A 16,181-nucleotide genomic window follows, 5' to 3' on the forward strand; every position below is an offset into this window, starting at 1 on the left:
TAACAGTACTTATTTGGCCATTAATACAAGAAAGGTGAATAATTTAATTTGTGGCCAATGAGAAAGAGGGTAAATTTACCTCGCCTAAAGGAGCCTTATCCAGGAGATGAATGCGTACGGATGGCACCAGAACACGCACTTAATGGGACACGTTCCATTCATAAACTTGTGAAGGTAGATGTTTGGCGACTTAATGGAAACTGCCGTGGGGTTGGGTCCGGCCTAATGGGGGGACACTCCTTGCCATGGCGTGCTGTCTCCATAGCATACAATATGGGGTTGCACCACCCAGAACGGACGAATTGATGTTCTGTATCCGTTCATTAATAATTGTCACGTAGCGACTTAACATTTATCTGGACTGTTTCCAAATGAACGTTTCGGTTATTGTTGTTTATTAATTGGAAATCGAAAACTAACATTTTCAATGTTTTAAATAATTTACGATCCCATAAAGTTACGGCACTCTTTTGCCATTATGGAAAAATTATCTACGCAACATTCATAAATTAAAAAAACGCGATGTAATAACCATAAATACACGGTTTGTTGATAAACGGCGATAACTAAAATTTCTCAAAAGTTATCAATGTTATTTGGTCGAGACTTTCTTACTGATATGAATAAAATTGTTTATACATTTAGTAAAATTAATTTGAAACAAACAATTATGCAGTTTCAAGATCACCATGAAGCACACACAACTAGTTTTGTTCTGTTGTTTGATTGTTTGTGTTTTAGATGCAAATGCAATTGTTGAATCAATATTTAATGCTGCTCATAGGGTTAAATGTGGTACATATGACGTGATTAATAAGGTTAGTTTTCATCGTATAAATATTGAGGTGGATAACTGCAAAGACATTGTAAATGAGAAGAAAGGTAAGTTATTTAATTTATTAGATCATTTTAGTACGTAATAAGAAAATTATCTTAATATTAAACACAACATAAATTATATGATAACTGCATAAAAATAATTAAACGCAGTTAAGTTTAAATTAGTTATTATTTTTAGATAAACTTATAGACGAGATGTTTGTTGATGCCAAAACAGAACAACCAGAAATATTACACACAACCGTAAAACAAGATTCTAGTAAACCTCTACCTAAACTTGAAAATAAAAACATTGTTGATGTTAGTCCTAATTGTCCACCAGGACATCAAGCTGATGGAGGAGTTTGTAGAGAAGTTATGTGATTAAAATTTATAATCTGATTATACAGAATTAGTTTATAAATAAAAAAATTACTCTTTATAATATTTTAATTTATTGGTGTATTCTTAAGAAATAAATATTATTATGTGACCCTGGTGCAAAACATTGTGAAAAACGAGCCCATTTGAACTCCAAAACTCATTCCATACTTTTGAAAACTGCAAAGTTTAAAACCTAAAATACGTCCCGCAATTAATCTAGATTTCAATCTGTGAGATAAATTATTTAAGTTATTAAAGTTGCGATAGTAAGAGGTGTAAATTTGCCAACAGAAAAATGTAATCCATTTCTCATCCTTATAATGTTCAGTATGGACGTGGAATTAATATAAAATTCAATATAAAAAGCAAAAATAATAAGGGGAACATCCATTAAGAAAAACAATATGTGACACTTTCCATACTATTCATATTAAAAGGAACGTAACTGTAATAATCCACATAGCTATTACAATTGATAACTTCTTCAGATGATGTTAATGAGGCCAGAAAAATGTGCAGATACGCCGACTAGTCCATAAACAACAAACAAGCACAAGGATGTCTTCAATATTATAAATAATTAGGTTATTAATAAAAACACAAGGACATATAAGACGAGAGGAGTGTATTAGTAAGAAAAAAATTGACCCTGGTGCAAAATAATGAGCCAAATTGAACTCAAGAACTCATTCCATACTTTTGAAAACAGCAAAGTATGAAAAGGAGCCTCGTAAAACCTAAAACACGTGCCACAATTAATCCAGTTTTTAATCGGTGATATAAATTACCGTTATTAAAGTTGCGACGGTCAGAGGTGTGAATTTACCAATGGAAAAATGTAACCCATTTCTCATCCTTATAATGTTCAGTATCATTGCCTTTTTGAATCTTTCGCTGGTGCTGGTCCAGTCGGAATTGAAAATGGATGGACCCACACTATGTCCCTGTAAATTTACAAGTTATTTGTGTCAATTATTTTTGGGCAACTTACAGCAAAAATGATTTCACTGCCGTACCAACAGTAAGTGGTAAATTGCATGAAAACTGCCACAAAATATTCCATGTGAGAGAAAAATTCTGGGGACATAAGTGGTACCTGCAATTTTAAAATGTGAGCTATCAAAGAGCTAACAGTTTAGTACTTACTGAAGAACCCACGTATAAACATGTGGCAAATACTATTAATGACACAATGGACTGCGTTAGGATGACATATGTGAAGATTTCTTCTATACCTGTATGAACACTACAATAAAAATAAAAATAATAAGTGTTTTTTACTAGATGGTATAATAGAGACCGTATTAAGTAACTTAAATGTACGGTACAGCGTTTCATCTCTTCAAACAAAGCTTGTTCTAACATTGGGTGTTGTTCGTCTCTGAAAATTTGAAAATCCTGTGGTAGGTTTAATTTTGTTAAAACTCTTTCTCTGATAGAAGTAAACGCTTTACAGACTATCAAAAGTTGACATTTAAGACAATTTGCAAGTGTTCCAAACAAAGAATCGAAAGCTAAAAGTTAAAAGTTTGAAAAAAAAAAATAAGATGGAATAATATAAAATTCACCTGCAATATAAAGAGCAAAAATAATAAGGGGAACATCCATTAAGAAAAACAATATGTGACACTTTCCAATACTATCCATATTAAAAGGAAAGTAACTGTAATAAGCCACATAGTCACTACAATTGATAACTTCATCAGAAGATATGCCTCCCATGTTAATGAGGCCAGAAAAATGTGCGGATATGCCGACCAGTCCGTAAACAACAAACAAGCACCAAGTATGTTTCGAAGATATTTCCTTGCTTTCGTTGAACATGTCGGACGGTTTGAAGTCACCGACGGATTCGTATTTAAAACGGTTACTTTGCAAAATCTGCATCATTTCTTCAATCTTCTTCCTTCTAAAAAATAACGTAGAAAACTTGATGACACCCACGACATGAGTTATCAGCAATCCTATGTTGGAGATCAGATCGAATAGACTCTTGTGGGTGTCTTTGATGATAATTATTTCAGAGATGAAGTACAACCATGCAATACCCAAAAATGTACACATGTAAAAATGGTACAGTTTTTCTTTAAAATTTGATAAATTGTTGGGAACCCATATCCCAAATAATTTCAGAGTCAGGACGATGGTTTCGAAAAAGTTCGCGTGGTAACCGTGCATGTTTGGAGGTTCTGAATAGTAAATAATCCATTTGCTGCTTTTATAATAGGTCGAATTTTAATTATTTAATGTACTGTAAATGTTGGTTAATTGTTTTTTAAAAATTCATCTTGTTTTAGTTACTAAACAGGCAGTTTTGCAACAATTATCCCATCAATATGGAGACAATTTCATCAGAATTTATTCATTTTTAGAACAAGTATTCAAAGAACACGTTTTAAAGATGATTGAAATTCACACATAATTTATTTATTTCTTCTTTACAATGCAACTGTTTTCAAAAATTCTTTACAAGGACACTTTTATGATGTTTTCATCTGTTAATTAGAGTAAAAACCAGATGGTAAATTTTAGATAAACACTAAACTAAATGGTGTTACATTAATTTATCATAATCTAACTAAAGTGTAACTTTGATCATAAATAGATAGTATATAATGTGACTGCTAATGAACAAATTGTTGAAAAATCTATGACGTGAACTACTCCATACTTTTAAATACAGCAAAGTATGAAAAAGATCCTCGTAAAACCTAAAACCATGGCGATAATTAATCAATATTTTAATCAACGAGTTAATTTACGGCTATCAACGTTGCAACAGTCAAAGGGGTAAATTTTCCAATAGAAAAATATAACCCATATCTCATTCTTATGATATTCAATATCATTGCCTTCTTGAATCTTTGACTGGCACTGGTCCAATCACAGTTAAAAATTGATGGGCCCACATTACTTCCCTTAAAATTTTCACGTAATTGTATATTTAAATTGGTTTTAAGTACTTACAGCATAAATAATTTCACTGCCATACCAACAATAGGTCGCAAACTGCATGAGAATAGCCAAAAAATACAACATTCGAGGAAAAAATTCTGGAGACATAAGTGGTATCTAAAATTTTAAAAAGTGAACCTTAAATTCAATATACAGTTTTAGTTATTACGTAGGAACCAACGTATAAACCTGTAGCATATACTACTAGTGACACTAGAGATTGGGCTAGTATGACATACGTGAACATTTCTTCAATATCTTGGTGGACACTACAATAAAAAAATAAATAAAGAATGATGATTCATTTTGTAAATATTGGTACCTTATAAGGGTTTCTAAATGTTGAGTGCAATGTTTCATTTCATCATACATAGCTTGCTCTAATTTTGGATGTTCCTCATCTCTGAAGGTTTGAAAGGTTTCAGGTAGCTTTAACTTTGTCAGAACACGTATTCTGATAGAAGTGAAAGCTTCGGAGACAATCAAAAGTTGGCATTTAAGGCAATTTGAAATAGCTCCAAACAAAGAATCAAATGCTGGAAGTGCTTGAGATGAAAAACAAAAATGGTACCTATAAAATTATTTTTACCTGCAATATGAAGGGCAAAGATGACAAGGGGAACATCCATAAAGAAAAACAAGAAATGGCACTTCCCAATGGTATCTAAGGTGAAAGGGACATAACCGTAGTAAGGAACATAATCATTGCAATTAATGTAGTCTTGAGAAGAGGCCTGTCTCATGCTAATAAGCGCAGAAAAGTGTGCAGAAATCCCGACGAATCCATAAACACAAATCAAGCTCCAAGTGTGCTTCGAAGACACTTCTTTGCTAGCATTAAAAATTTCGCAAGGTTTGAAGTCACCGACTGACTCGTACTTGAATCTGTCGCTTTGCAATTTCTTCATCATCCCCTCGATCTTTTCCCGTTTCAAAAACATGGTCGCAAACTTGCTGACGCCCACAACGTGGGTGACCAACATCCCAATGTTGGAGAGCAGATCAAATAAGTTCTTGCGTGTGTCTTTGATGACGATTATTTCGGAGATAAAATATAACCCAGCAATGGCTAAAAGGGTAACAATGTAAAGATCATACAATGACCTTTGCACCACTGATAAATTGTTGGGGACCCAAATCCCGAACATTTTGAAACTCAAAAAGTTGGTTTCGAAGAAGTTCTTGTGGTAACCGTGCATGGTTGGAGGTTTGTGAGTCGCAAATCGTTTATTTGCTGCTTTTATAGCAGGTCAAATTTTAATTGTTTTTTAAAAATTCATCTTGTTTTGCTCGCGAACCTGGGGGTTTTGCAACTTGTAATTAAACTATCAATATGGTGTAATTATGCATTTTTCAAGTCGCAACAAGGTACACGTGGTCAGTAATTTACTTCAATTTATTTTTAATAAGATGCTGCATGATAAATATATAAATACAGTTAGCTAAAAACAGTTTTTACAGACTGTTATTTGAATAATTTGCAAAGAGTTGCATGTGATCTAGTCGTTATAATTAATTTGTGGACAGTGCTAATGCCCCCCATTAAAATACCGTTTTCTAATACGTGAGTCAGCTTTCTTTGAGCGAATACGGCTTTAAAATCGTGTAATTTATATGGCGGATTAATATTTGATTTACATCTAACTCCTGTCATATTGTAAATTAACTACATGAACATGTAGGCACATCTGATTTGCTTACAATAAACCGTTAGAAAGTGAAAATCAAAACACGCCGTTCGACTCAACCCAATAATGACGGGTACATTTTTACACATGTAGTATAAATTGGATGACAGTCGCCGATTTAATGCACTATGATAGTTGAGCTCGAAGAGGATCGTACGAGATGAAGAAACTGTGTGTGGCGCTTCTGATCATCGTTAGTGTGCAGGTACAATTTTAACTATCAGTCAACTGGCGTCGTTTCATTGAACACTTGTTTAACAGGCTGAATTACCGGATGAGGACCGCAAGAAAATCGTGGACAACCACAAACAGTGCCTGACGAAAGTGGGAATCGACAAGGACGTGATAAAGAACGCGGAATCCGGCGATGCCAAGGACGGCGCCAAATTCAGAGATTACATCTTCTGCGCCAACAAACTGAACGGCTTCCAGGACGACAAGGGCGACTTCCAAAAGGAAAACTCACTGAAAGTGCTGACGAAGATATTGGACGACAAGGAGGCCGCCGAAAAGTTGTACGAGAGCTGTGCGGTCAAGAAGGACACTCCGGAGGTCACCGCCTACGAAGCCTTCTTGTGCTACAAGAAGAATTCGCCGAAACCTCTTGGATTATTGTAGTTATTTTTTTGTCTAATAAATATTTATGCTGATTTACTGTTCTATTTTTTCTTAACGACGTTTTAGATGTAATTGGTGTTTTTTAATAAAGTTATTAATCACAACAGAAAGTTTTTTATAGCAAAATATTCTATGATAATTGACATGAAACACTTTATCTTCAAAATAAGTAAACTAAATAGAAAGTGTGGCATTTAAGAAGGAAGATATTTAACATAGTGAGTAAAGTAATTTCGATCCTTTCACAATTACCTGTTACAACTGGTGATAATTTCAAAGAATTATTAACATTATAATAATAAAAATAAATGTTACACACACCATAATAAACATTTATGGATATTACAAAATTTAAGTAAAATTATTTAATAAGGAAATGAACTTTTGCTTAATTTTACTGTAATTTCTCGTATATAACTAATAATAATTACAGTTACTCAATAATTTTTATATATCTTATCTGATAATATTGATCAAATAATGGGACCTATTTTAGTCAGTTTTCGAAGGAGTTCTTCGATGTGAATGATAATATTTGATAAGCAAGTACTGAACAAATTATTATTTATTTATTAATTTATCGGTTTCTAATCAATCGACCAAATTTCTGTTAGACTACTCCCATAATCTTGCCGTCAACATTTCCAGTATTGATCCGTTTGGGAATGTGAATTTTCCGCATTCTGCAATCGTTCCCTTGCGCTCCAACCGCCAGTTGGCGCTAACCACCCCCAACTTGCGACAATGTAATTTCAACATGTGCTCTTCGTTTTATTTGTTTTGTATATAATTGTCTCTTCAACTATTCCGGTGATGAAAAATGGATCGGCTCGTTCTTCCTGATAAGCGGATTTAGATGCTGGTGAGTGACTGTTTTTTTAATTACTGTTTAATTTATATTGAACCGATATTATTAAATTACCTTCGGGCAATTGAATTATATTCGTTCAATTTAAATTAATGAAGAAATGTTTATCATAATTTGTGACTGTCTTGTCTGGAATTGGGGAAACACGATTTTAATATTTTATACTTAGGGGAATAACAAACTAAAATTGTCGTAAATATTATTTTAATATTAGAAACATTTTTTTTTATTTCTGTTGGTTTTAACTTAATTTTATATTGATAAATGGGTAAAACATTATTATTTTTAATTAATGAAATTTTTTATTATAATAAAAAATAATAAAATTACATAATTAGTGTTAATGTTTGTATATTTATATCCAACCTGGGTTAATAATTGAAAAATATTAAATAGTACTGCAAATTAATAGTGAAGAATTTGAATTGAAAATAATTTTGTTGATATGTATTATGGGTTGCATAACATTCAGGCGCACATCATAATTTTTAACAGAATAGTTCAAAAATTCTATTAAATTTAAAAAATTAATATCATAGAATAAATAAATTTGAATTTTAATAAAAAAATAATTGAATATTCGAATTATTCGAATAATTTATAATGTATAAAACAAAAATAAATAAATATACAAATATACAGTAGTGGTCATTATTATAGTAACACAAAATTAAATATTTTGCCCATATATCTTTTTTATTTAATGTGGACTATTAAAATAATATTAATTTACTATAGTTCTATAAAATTACTATACTAAATTATATTTACTATTATTCTATAAAATGTTTTTCTATAAATATTTTATGATTAAATCTGTATTATTTTATTTACCATTAACATTTTGTTTAATGCCCTAATATTCCTTCAAGTTTCTTGAATTGCTGTGCATTTAAAATTGTAAAATTTTTAAGGGCAAAACATCGATGCTTTGGACTTTTAACCAATTCACAATTTTGTATTTATGTTTTTTGTTCAACCCCATAGCATAATTGAGTCGTCACTATGTTTCACTGTGGACATATCAAATTTTTGTATAGTTTTGTCCCTGTAGGATATTTTAATAAGTTGCTATAATTATGACCACTACTGTACATTTATTTACTTACTTCAGTTAGTTACTTATTGTTTTTTAAATTAATTTTATTTCTACTGAAAACTAGAATTTGGGTATCAAATTAAAAAATAAAAATGTTTAACCTTTACGTATTAAAAAATATGAATAATATATAATAATTCCATTTCTTACAATTAGTAATAAGATTCTTTTAATATTCTTCAAGATTATTTCATCAGCTACTCTGACCTAATGCCATGGTCACTTTCGTGTACAAATGCAAGAGGATCTTCCGACTGACCGTAATCTTCACGTGCATCTTCCTATCAATCTCGTACATCAACCGGAATCCGTTCTACTTGAAGCAACGCCTGCTTGAAAAACTCAACTATAAGACTGATTACAAATATCCAGGTAGTTTCGTCGGCTACGCACATCCATATCCTAGTAACGAGAGTTATTGCACGTTCAACTATGGCCTTCCGCACGACTTTAAATATAACGACACAGACTTGACGGCCACCCCCGAAATTGGAAAGAACAGCGAGTACAGAATATTGTACAACGTCGTGGAAAGCAAGTATGGTGGTGATTTGCCTGGCGTCACTTACGCCACTCATATATCAGCTGAATTCACCAATTACATCGCAGAAGTTGCCAGGTACTCAAACAAGTGCCAGGTTAACCAAGTTAATTAAAAATTATTTTGTTTAAGGTTGTGGGAGGGCCCAATTAGTGTAGCAGCCTTCGCCCCACATACAGACGCCGGATCCATACTTCAAGTGGTCAACCAACTATGTTACTGTCTTCCAGATATGTCAAGAGTGTCGCTGCATCTGGTGTTCATGAAAAACCTGCCGCCGGATTTGCACAACTCGGACTTTTCCAGGCCAGCGAATTGTAACGTTCCGGATGTTGAAAAGATCACCACCTTCAGGTCCGAGTATCGAGACATAGCTTACCCCATTAACGTTTGTAGGAATGCCGCCAGAGTTTCCGCAGATACCAAGCATATTTTAGTCTCAGGTACCAATAAGTCAATAATTTTAAGAGTAGTACAAACAAAATGTTTTCGCAGACATCCAGCTGCTGCCCAGCGAGAAACTAGCGAGCAGATTCGTCGAAATGTTGGACAAGTATCGCATATCAATAAGCGCAAACTCAAAATTAGTATTCGTAGTGCCTGTTTTCGAAGTAGAGTCCTACGTGGAAGTTCCTAGAAATAAGGCCGCCCTGCTGTCGCTACTAAAGACAGAACACTCCGTATATTTTCATAGATACATGTGCTTCCATTGCCAAAAGTTTCCCGGAATCGAACGATGGATCGAGGCTGATTCCGGATCCCAAGTTACGGTGCTGATGTTGCATTTGGAGTTTTATTAGTATTAACGTGATTTGTTTTAGCCCTTTATGACAACAAGGAGAGAGATACCATATCAAAGGTGGGAACCCATTTATATTGGGTCTCATTTTGAGCCATTGTATAGTGAAGCCCTTTCATGGGAGGGACTTCAGGATAAAATGCTTCAGATGTTGGAGATGTGCCTTTTAGATTATAAGCTAGTTATCCTAGATGGTGCTTTCCTGGTCCACTGGCCAGGTATTAAGAAGGTTAAAACTTATTACGAGACGTGGAGGAGTAAGTTCGAAGCAGAAAATAAAAGACAATATAACAAAACCTTAAACACGTTTCTGCTTAAATACAAGAATAAACCCAGATGTCAATTGCAATAGATTAATAAAGAATTGCCTAAATCAATCCGCTTTTCATTTCAAAGCATGTGGACTCCCAGTATAAACACCAGGAATAATTTCAGTGCTTTAAATTACGTTCCATACATATGCTAATTATACTTGTATAATTCTATCTCGCCTCCGCATTCCCAGAACTTGAACCTATCAAGTCCTCACATAATTTCCTTGACGTATAGAAATGTGTTCATACTAGACGTCCAACTTGGCAAAACACGATAAGCGACAAAGGAGCAAGTTGATGTGCCACAATAAAGTGGCTTTTTAAAAAACCATCCAAGATAAGTTTTCAAAGTGAATTTAAACAGTCCTGTCTGGAATAATTAAAATGTGGCGGTCCCTTTCAAGGTAATTATACACTTTTGTCAAACAGATTGCGGTTATGTAAAAACGGTAATTCACAAATTTATTTTGTCCTTCGGTAAAAGTTCCTTAAAGTCAAACATAAAACGAAAGGGGACTTTCCCGATGTTTAAGCCTGCAATTTAGAACTAGGGTCTGTCATTTTTAAAGGTTTGCTCATATTTATAGAATGTCAGGGGATCTAATCAGCGTATTTTTATCTTGGTCTGTAATTTGATAATTTTAAGTATAGTATAAAACTCACTAGGGGATATGTGATGGAGATTATTATACTGATGTCAGTTTCTATGCATATGAAATAGGATGATGATTCAGTGAAACTATTCAACATGTTTCCAATTTTATTAAAGTAAATTTTAGGCCAGAACCGAAATTAACCCTTTTATTACTATACAAATATTTTTTACTACAGATTTTACTTAGTTAACTAAGTTACAGTAAATAGTTTCTCTTTATTTTTTTCTTTTAATTGTTGTTCTTTCACATCAATAACTTTTGTGTTTACATTGGGATTTATTTTCTTTTTGGCAGCCCCTAAAAATGTAACATATTAGGATATAGCATACAGTGGTGGCCATAATTACACCAACTTATTAAAATACATTAAAAACATTAACTGTTCTACTTGAATTGGATGTCTACTAAGCAATTGATGAAACTAATTTTATTCTTTAAAAAATTGGATACTTTTTTATTTTTCAGTGGACAAAATTATAACAACTTTTTACTTTTTGGTCTTTTTATGGCTCTCTGAGAATTTATATCGTTAATTTACTAGCAATCAATTGCTAGTTATTTAACCATTGATTGAAAGTGAAACTTTAAGAAAAATAATAATTCAGCTTTATCAAGATCGAGAGAAACATGAAGAGAAGTGTTTACGATTAAATAATGTAATCGTTAGCCGTATTTTAAAAAAATTTTGAGGAACTAGTCAAGTGGTAGCTACGAAAAAAGTTGTTTGAGTTTGAAAAATTTGAATGAAAATGGATAACTGGATAATTAGACTGTCAAAAAACAATATTTTTTTCAAAATATTCTACTTGAAACTTCAATTCTCTTTGGCAAATTAAAGAATATGTTTTGATCGAACAATAAAAAAATTAAGATTTCTTAAAGAAAAATTGATTTTAAGTTTGAAAAAATGCTGATTTTTGCTTGAAATTTTTATGAACATTTTTTTTTTTACTATATACTTTTTTTTTCAAAAAGTTCATCAAAAATAATTTAATAATAATAATAATTTTTATGAATTTTTGAAAATTTAACAATTATAGAAAATCAGATAATCAATGTTTTTTCATATATATATATATATATATATATATATATATATATATATATACATGATACACTGAATATCTGATATATATATATATATATGGATGATGGAGAACTTGTCTTGGACCAGAATAATTAATAATTATGTATTTGAAAATTACTTATTTTTGAGATTTTTATGAACAATTTTTTTATAGTGTATGTATGGAGTTCATCAAAAATAGAATATTTTCAAAAAAAAAACGTAATTTTACAAATTTAATAACTTTCAACGCCTGACATTCTAAAAATATTAGATATAAATAGAAAAACTTACTAACCCAACATATATCTCGAAAACTTTGAGTAAATTCAGTCGATAATAAATTTAATTTTATCTATTGATGGTAAAATAGAAATTATTTCAAATGGAATATTAAAAACTTGATTTCTTTTTCAATAACAATTTTTCGTAAATTATTGAAAATTAATAATGGATTACTTAAAAAATATATATTAGAAATCATGAAAAAAATATAAAAATAGGTTAGGTTAGGTTAATTTCTATTTTTTTTCCTACTCAATTCAGAAATATATATATATATATATATATATATATATATATATATATACATTTTATAGAATAAGAATGTAGTACTTTTTATAATAATAGGAATAAATTAATTTTAATTAATAATAATGACCACTACTGTATAAACTAAGGGAATGTAATCCTCGTCAAAATTAATATTTAAGCATGGAGTAAATGTTTACTGTTGTTTTACGGTTTGAACAAATGTGGGATTCACATTTGGTTGTCTACAATTTAACGATTTATTTGGCAACAAATATTTCGGATTAAAGTGGTAATTTATTACATCCCACATTAATTATTTCTGTAAGCTCCAATTTCTCGATACATTTGGAAAATTTATCTTCCTATACATGATACAAATTGCAGGAAAATGTAAACGAGAAAATATTTTCAAATCAGGAAACATATAATACCCCTAATTATTCCTAAAAGCTTCCCCAGCGTGAATTTGTAATAACAGATGGGGCACTCACCTCCTAATATAAAAATGGAGAGCAGTTTAATTAGCGGAGATTCGAAACATACGGTGAAAATAAATCCGATTATAACCATTATAAATAAATCAGCAAACGAAGAGTACAACTAGAAAACATCCATCAATAATGTATTATTCAATAAGCTTGTTGTATAAAACAAATTACCGCATCGAAGTCGGAAAAATATCCTGGCTGTTTCCTTGCTCCGCTCATCATGTACTGCATCTGCATGTGCAGCAGATACATCCCGTAACTAATCTTGCCCAGAACCCGGAACGTGTGATGAGATAAAATCACGTTTATGGGACCTGCAATCATAAAATTCCATTGAATCTATATTGGGTTTCGAGCAAAAAACAAATCCTGATTTACAGCAAATACCCCTGGGAAAGGGTATCTGCTTGGCGGTCCATGATATTGGCTTATAAATATCCCCCTTCCGAATGGGCCCGCTCATATCCGTCAAATTAAATTTTTAAGTGTCATCGCCCCTAATCTCTCGGGGAATGTGGTCATGTTGGAAAATTATTAAACGCCACTCAAGACGAAGTTCACTACTATTAAAGTCGTTATTCTTTTACCTCCGTGTCCCTTGATGCAGGCCCAGACGACCCATACAACTCCGAAGGTCCAAGCCGACCTCGAAAACGACAAGAAGATGCTGGATTCAAAGCGATTATAAACGCTTTCTTCTGCGTGAAAAGAATGACAACCAACAAGTGATGCTAACATTACAACCACGCACAAAATCCACCCCAGTATGACTGTTAAATAGGACATTTCCACTTTGATGTTTCTGGTCTTGTGGATCACGTAGCCAAGCACAAGTCCAATGATATAAGTCGAAGCTCTGGTATGTGGCGTTATGTAGTGGTATTGGAAATACTTGGTGCTAAACAATGAGTTACTGAAATAAAAGTTAATATACGGATATTCTAATTTTCCTCACGAATAACTACAATTAAACACCCAAAGTTCTAAAACAGGAATTATTAAAGCAACATGCTTCGCGATTATTACGATCCCCACTCGCATACATGTGTGCATGTTGGCCGTAAAATTCATTTTGTATTACCGTCATAATTTGAGCTATCCCCGAAACTTGCCGGAATGCGGTAAAGTAATGGAATTGTCCAAATGCCTTCGTATATTGTACTTGGTGTTGTAATTGTCCATCACATTTTGTAAACGAGATTGAGTAATTAATAGTTTTTCTGTTGTGTGATGCGAAACTTTGAGCAGGGTTATTGCTTGTCATTAATTATGTTCGGCGTTTGAGACAAGTATGGGAAACTGGGTCACAACATTAACAAAATATTGAATGACTCTTGATGCGAGTAATTACAGGTTGGAATTTCATTAAAGTTTAACTGACATCTCAGATGATAACTTACGTTACTGGCACGCCACCACTGTACTCGTGTATCCAGGCTAGATAAAAGTTAATTGCGATTGAACCGACAAATGCTGCAAAACAAACCATTCCTCCAATAACCGTTCCTTTGGATAAAGCAATTAAAAGGAACGGTGACAGGAAATAGTACTGCATGTCGCAGGTCAAGTACCACGTTTGAGTCATGCACTAAAAATTATATTCACCAAAAGAACAACCCAAGGAGATCTTTCTTACAAGTGGAAATGGATGAACGTAGTTCTGGATGTGCAAAATAGTAGCCCACCAATATTCCTGGCAAGGTTTTTGTATAATATCCAGCATGTCGTTCCATAAAGGACCAGAACCAAAGTGCTGAATCAGTGTGGAGTACCACAACACCACAACAGCTAAAGGAGGAGTGATCCTCAGATACCTGTAAATGTAAAACATTGCCCAGTTCATCCGTCCAGTCTTTTCCAGTAGTTTAAAGTAACCCAAGCTGACCAACATGCCACTTATCATAAAAAAGCTGTCTACGCACAAAGTACCTCCAGTGATTACGGTACTTCTGTAGTACAGAACCCACTACAAGTTATTATTATTATTATTTGTGACAATTAATAGGGTGGTAACTTACAGTCATAATTTGGAGGCTATTAATGACGGGAAAGAACATCATCATGAGATATCTGTGTCCAATGATGACGTAGCTAGTACTCAAGAATCGTATACCATGGACGCAATCTAATGTTTGGTCCCCTTTGTTTTTGGAGAAAATTTCTTTGGAGTTCCTCCACAAAGAGAATATAATGATAAGATTGTGTTTCAAAGCTTCTTCCTCGATCATGTACGTGTCAATTATTGTACAAATGACTAAAACTCCAATAAATGCTGCGAAAGAACCTCTAAAATTACACTTATGTTAATTAATGTAGACAAAGATATAGAAGTAAAATTACATGACTGCCCATTCGATGGTAGTTAGAGGCTTGTTTGAAAATATTGTGTAACAGTCCTCCTCTTCAAGTGTTACAGTAATGTCCAACCCTTCAGATAAAGAATAAACAACTTTTTCAAAATGTGTTAAAACTTCTTTGTGGTCACAGGAGTCTGGCACACAAACAGACCAGTCAAACGTTGAGTTTTGCACAAAAATGTAGACCTTTTTAAATCTCTGAAAGAAAGCATGTACTATGTTAGGTTGAGGACGTACGTGTTAGTTATAACTTGTTCTGATATGTTTCTGTAAGAGAGAATTGTTTTGATCAGTTTAAGACTGGGAACAATTTTTAAATTGCAGTGCTTTCCACGTATCACTCCGGAGTCAGTGTTTTCGTATATTTCGAGGCATTGTTGGAAGCTTCCATACTCCACCAAGTTTCCCAGGAGGATGCCGGACTGAAGCTTCGAAGAAGAGTCGAACACTGAAACGAATACCACTTAAATATTACAAAAAACAACACAACAAGAAGTTGATAAACAGAGCTGAATCCACTGAAATACAGATAAAACAAACAATACAAAATTAGATGGACGGAAAAGGTCGCATGTGAACAAAAAAGAGTTATGATGGGATCTCTTTCGTTGCCGCTCAATTTCGTTCGACGGCACACCAACAACACACTCAAGCGTCATTACTTTTAAGTGCCCACGGTCGGAACGCTCTCAATCCATTTGCAAACTCGGACGAGTGGTTTTTGCAGCGTTGATCGGACGCATCGCTTAACGCGTACACACTTAAAATTTGATTCATCGTAATGCCCTGTTTCACAGTCAGTTTCACCGGTTCTGGTTTCGTTTCGTTCGTCTCCGGTTTGATTATCGTGGCCTTAGTCTCCACCCTCGCCACCACCGGCTCATTGTCAACCTCATCCGTGTGATTCTTAGATGTTTCCCTAATTGGTTTCGAACTCGTTAAACTCGTGTTCCTGCAGTTCATTAACAGACATAATGAGAACATCATGGAGGTGA

General features: G+C 33.2%; 6 protein-coding genes across 8 annotated transcripts; 3 read left to right on the forward strand and 3 right to left on the reverse strand.

Moving 5' to 3' along the window:
* Window positions 1-664: 664 nt before the first annotated feature.
* LOC109599010 (uncharacterized) lies at window positions 665-1,253 on the forward strand. The gene is made up of 2 exons (XM_020014928.2): window positions 665-882; window positions 1,019-1,253. The coding sequence occupies exons 1-2, from the start codon at window positions 690-692 to the stop codon at window positions 1,201-1,203; spliced, it is 378 nt and encodes a 125-aa protein (XP_019870487.1). The 5' UTR covers window positions 665-689; the 3' UTR covers window positions 1,204-1,253.
* Window positions 1,254-1,392: 139 nt separating this feature from the next.
* On the reverse strand, window positions 1,393-3,480 carry LOC109598976 (odorant receptor 4-like). 2 transcript variants are annotated; one of them, XM_020014888.2, is made up of 6 exons: window positions 2,772-3,480; window positions 2,504-2,717; window positions 2,350-2,449; window positions 2,195-2,299; window positions 1,992-2,147; window positions 1,393-1,940 (listed from the first exon to the last, which is right to left on the reverse strand). In XM_020014888.2, exons 1-6 carry the CDS (start codon window positions 3,379-3,381, stop codon window positions 1,890-1,892), a joined length of 1,236 nt encoding a protein of 411 aa, XP_019870447.2. In that variant the 5' UTR covers window positions 3,382-3,480; the 3' UTR covers window positions 1,393-1,889. The 2 variants fall into 2 exon arrangements, with proteins under 2 accessions (XP_019870447.2, XP_049825794.1); XM_049969837.1 differs by having other exon boundaries at window positions 2,350-2,717.
* Window positions 3,481-3,608: 128 nt separating this feature from the next.
* LOC109598977 (odorant receptor 4) lies at window positions 3,609-5,546 on the reverse strand. Its single transcript, XM_049969838.1, has 6 exons — window positions 4,748-5,546; window positions 4,481-4,694; window positions 4,328-4,427; window positions 4,171-4,275; window positions 3,966-4,121; window positions 3,609-3,914 (listed from the first exon to the last, which is right to left on the reverse strand). Exons 1-6 carry the CDS (start codon window positions 5,355-5,357, stop codon window positions 3,864-3,866), a joined length of 1,236 nt encoding a protein of 411 aa, XP_049825795.1. The 5' UTR covers window positions 5,358-5,546; the 3' UTR covers window positions 3,609-3,863.
* A 181-nt stretch (window positions 5,547-5,727) lies between these two features.
* On the forward strand, window positions 5,728-6,496 carry LOC109599009 (uncharacterized). Its single transcript, XM_020014926.2, has 2 exons — window positions 5,728-6,051; window positions 6,108-6,496. The coding sequence occupies exons 1-2, from the start codon at window positions 6,007-6,009 to the stop codon at window positions 6,462-6,464; spliced, it is 402 nt and encodes a 133-aa protein (XP_019870485.1). The 5' UTR covers window positions 5,728-6,006; the 3' UTR covers window positions 6,465-6,496.
* Window positions 6,497-6,974: 478 nt separating this feature from the next.
* On the forward strand, window positions 6,975-10,148 carry LOC109599008 (beta-1,4-glucuronyltransferase 1-like). Of its 2 annotated transcripts, XM_020014925.2 has the most exons (5): window positions 6,975-7,326; window positions 8,616-9,050; window positions 9,105-9,415; window positions 9,468-9,742; window positions 9,794-10,148. In XM_020014925.2, the coding sequence occupies exons 2-5, from the start codon at window positions 8,647-8,649 to the stop codon at window positions 10,121-10,123; spliced, it is 1,320 nt and encodes a 439-aa protein (XP_019870484.2). In that variant the 5' UTR covers window positions 6,975-7,326; window positions 8,616-8,646; the 3' UTR covers window positions 10,124-10,148. The 2 variants fall into 2 exon arrangements, with proteins under 2 accessions (XP_019870484.2, XP_049825793.1); XM_049969836.1 differs by lacking the exon at window positions 6,975-7,326 and having other exon boundaries at window positions 8,214-9,050.
* Window positions 10,149-10,832: 684 nt separating this feature from the next.
* Window positions 10,833-16,181, reverse strand: LOC109598979 (nose resistant to fluoxetine protein 6-like). The gene is made up of 10 exons (XM_049969839.1): window positions 15,849-16,181; window positions 15,438-15,634; window positions 15,170-15,384; window positions 14,848-15,115; window positions 14,466-14,795; window positions 14,230-14,417; window positions 13,417-13,742; window positions 13,001-13,143; window positions 12,833-12,941; window positions 10,833-11,038 (listed from the first exon to the last, which is right to left on the reverse strand). Exons 1-10 carry the CDS (start codon window positions 16,171-16,173, stop codon window positions 10,932-10,934), a joined length of 2,208 nt encoding a protein of 735 aa, XP_049825796.1. The 5' UTR covers window positions 16,174-16,181; the 3' UTR covers window positions 10,833-10,931.

This window comes from Aethina tumida, chromosome 7, assembly GCF_024364675.1.
Source record: "Aethina tumida isolate Nest 87 chromosome 7, icAetTumi1.1, whole genome shotgun sequence".
Lineage (NCBI taxonomy): Eukaryota > Metazoa > Arthropoda > Insecta > Coleoptera > Nitidulidae > Aethina > Aethina tumida.

Coding starts and splice junctions, on each gene's coding strand:
- LOC109598976 (XM_049969837.1), bottom strand. CDS start 3,381: ATGCACGGTTACCACGCGAACTTTTTCGAAACCATCGTCCTGACTCTG. Junction 2,300..2,349: donor GTTTATACGTGGGTTCTTCA/GTAAGTACTAAA, acceptor TTAAAATTGCAG/GTACCACTTATGTCCCCAGA. Junction 1,941..1,991: donor CCGTCGCAACTTTAATAACG/GTAATTTATATC, acceptor CACGTGTTTTAG/GTTTTACGAGGCTCCTTTTC.
- LOC109599008 (XM_020014925.2), top strand. CDS start 8,647: ATGGTCACTTTCGTGTACAAATGCAAGAGGATCTTCCGACTGACCGTA. Junction 9,051..9,104: donor TACATCGCAGAAGTTGCCAG/GTACTCAAACAA, acceptor ATTTTGTTTAAG/GTTGTGGGAGGGCCCAATTA. Junction 9,416..9,467: donor CAAGCATATTTTAGTCTCAG/GTACCAATAAGT, acceptor ATGTTTTCGCAG/ACATCCAGCTGCTGCCCAGC.
- LOC109598977 (XM_049969838.1), bottom strand. CDS start 5,357: ATGCACGGTTACCACAAGAACTTCTTCGAAACCAACTTTTTGAGTTTC. Junction 4,695..4,747: donor CTTTGCCCTTCATATTGCAG/GTAAAAATAATT, acceptor AAGCACTTCCAG/CATTTGATTCTTTGTTTGGA. Junction 4,428..4,480: donor CATTTAGAAACCCTTATAAG/GTACCAATATTT, acceptor TTTTTATTGTAG/TGTCCACCAAGATATTGAAG.
- LOC109599010 (XM_020014928.2), top strand. CDS start 690: ATGAAGCACACACAACTAGTTTTGTTCTGTTGTTTGATTGTTTGTGTT. Junction 883..1,018: donor CATTGTAAATGAGAAGAAAG/GTAAGTTATTTA, acceptor TATTATTTTTAG/ATAAACTTATAGACGAGATG.
- LOC109599009 (XM_020014926.2), top strand. CDS start 6,007: ATGAAGAAACTGTGTGTGGCGCTTCTGATCATCGTTAGTGTGCAG. Junction 6,052..6,107: donor TGATCATCGTTAGTGTGCAG/GTACAATTTTAA, acceptor CTTGTTTAACAG/GCTGAATTACCGGATGAGGA.
- LOC109598979 (XM_049969839.1), bottom strand. CDS start 16,173: ATGATGTTCTCATTATGTCTGTTAATGAACTGCAGGAACACGAGTTTA. Junction 15,385..15,437: donor ACAGAAACATATCAGAACAA/GTTATAACTAAC, acceptor GCTTTCTTTCAG/AGATTTAAAAAGGTCTACAT. Junction 11,039..12,832: donor CTCCATTTTTATATTAGGAG/GTGAGTGCCCCA, acceptor TTACATTTTTAG/GGGCTGCCAAAAAGAAAATA.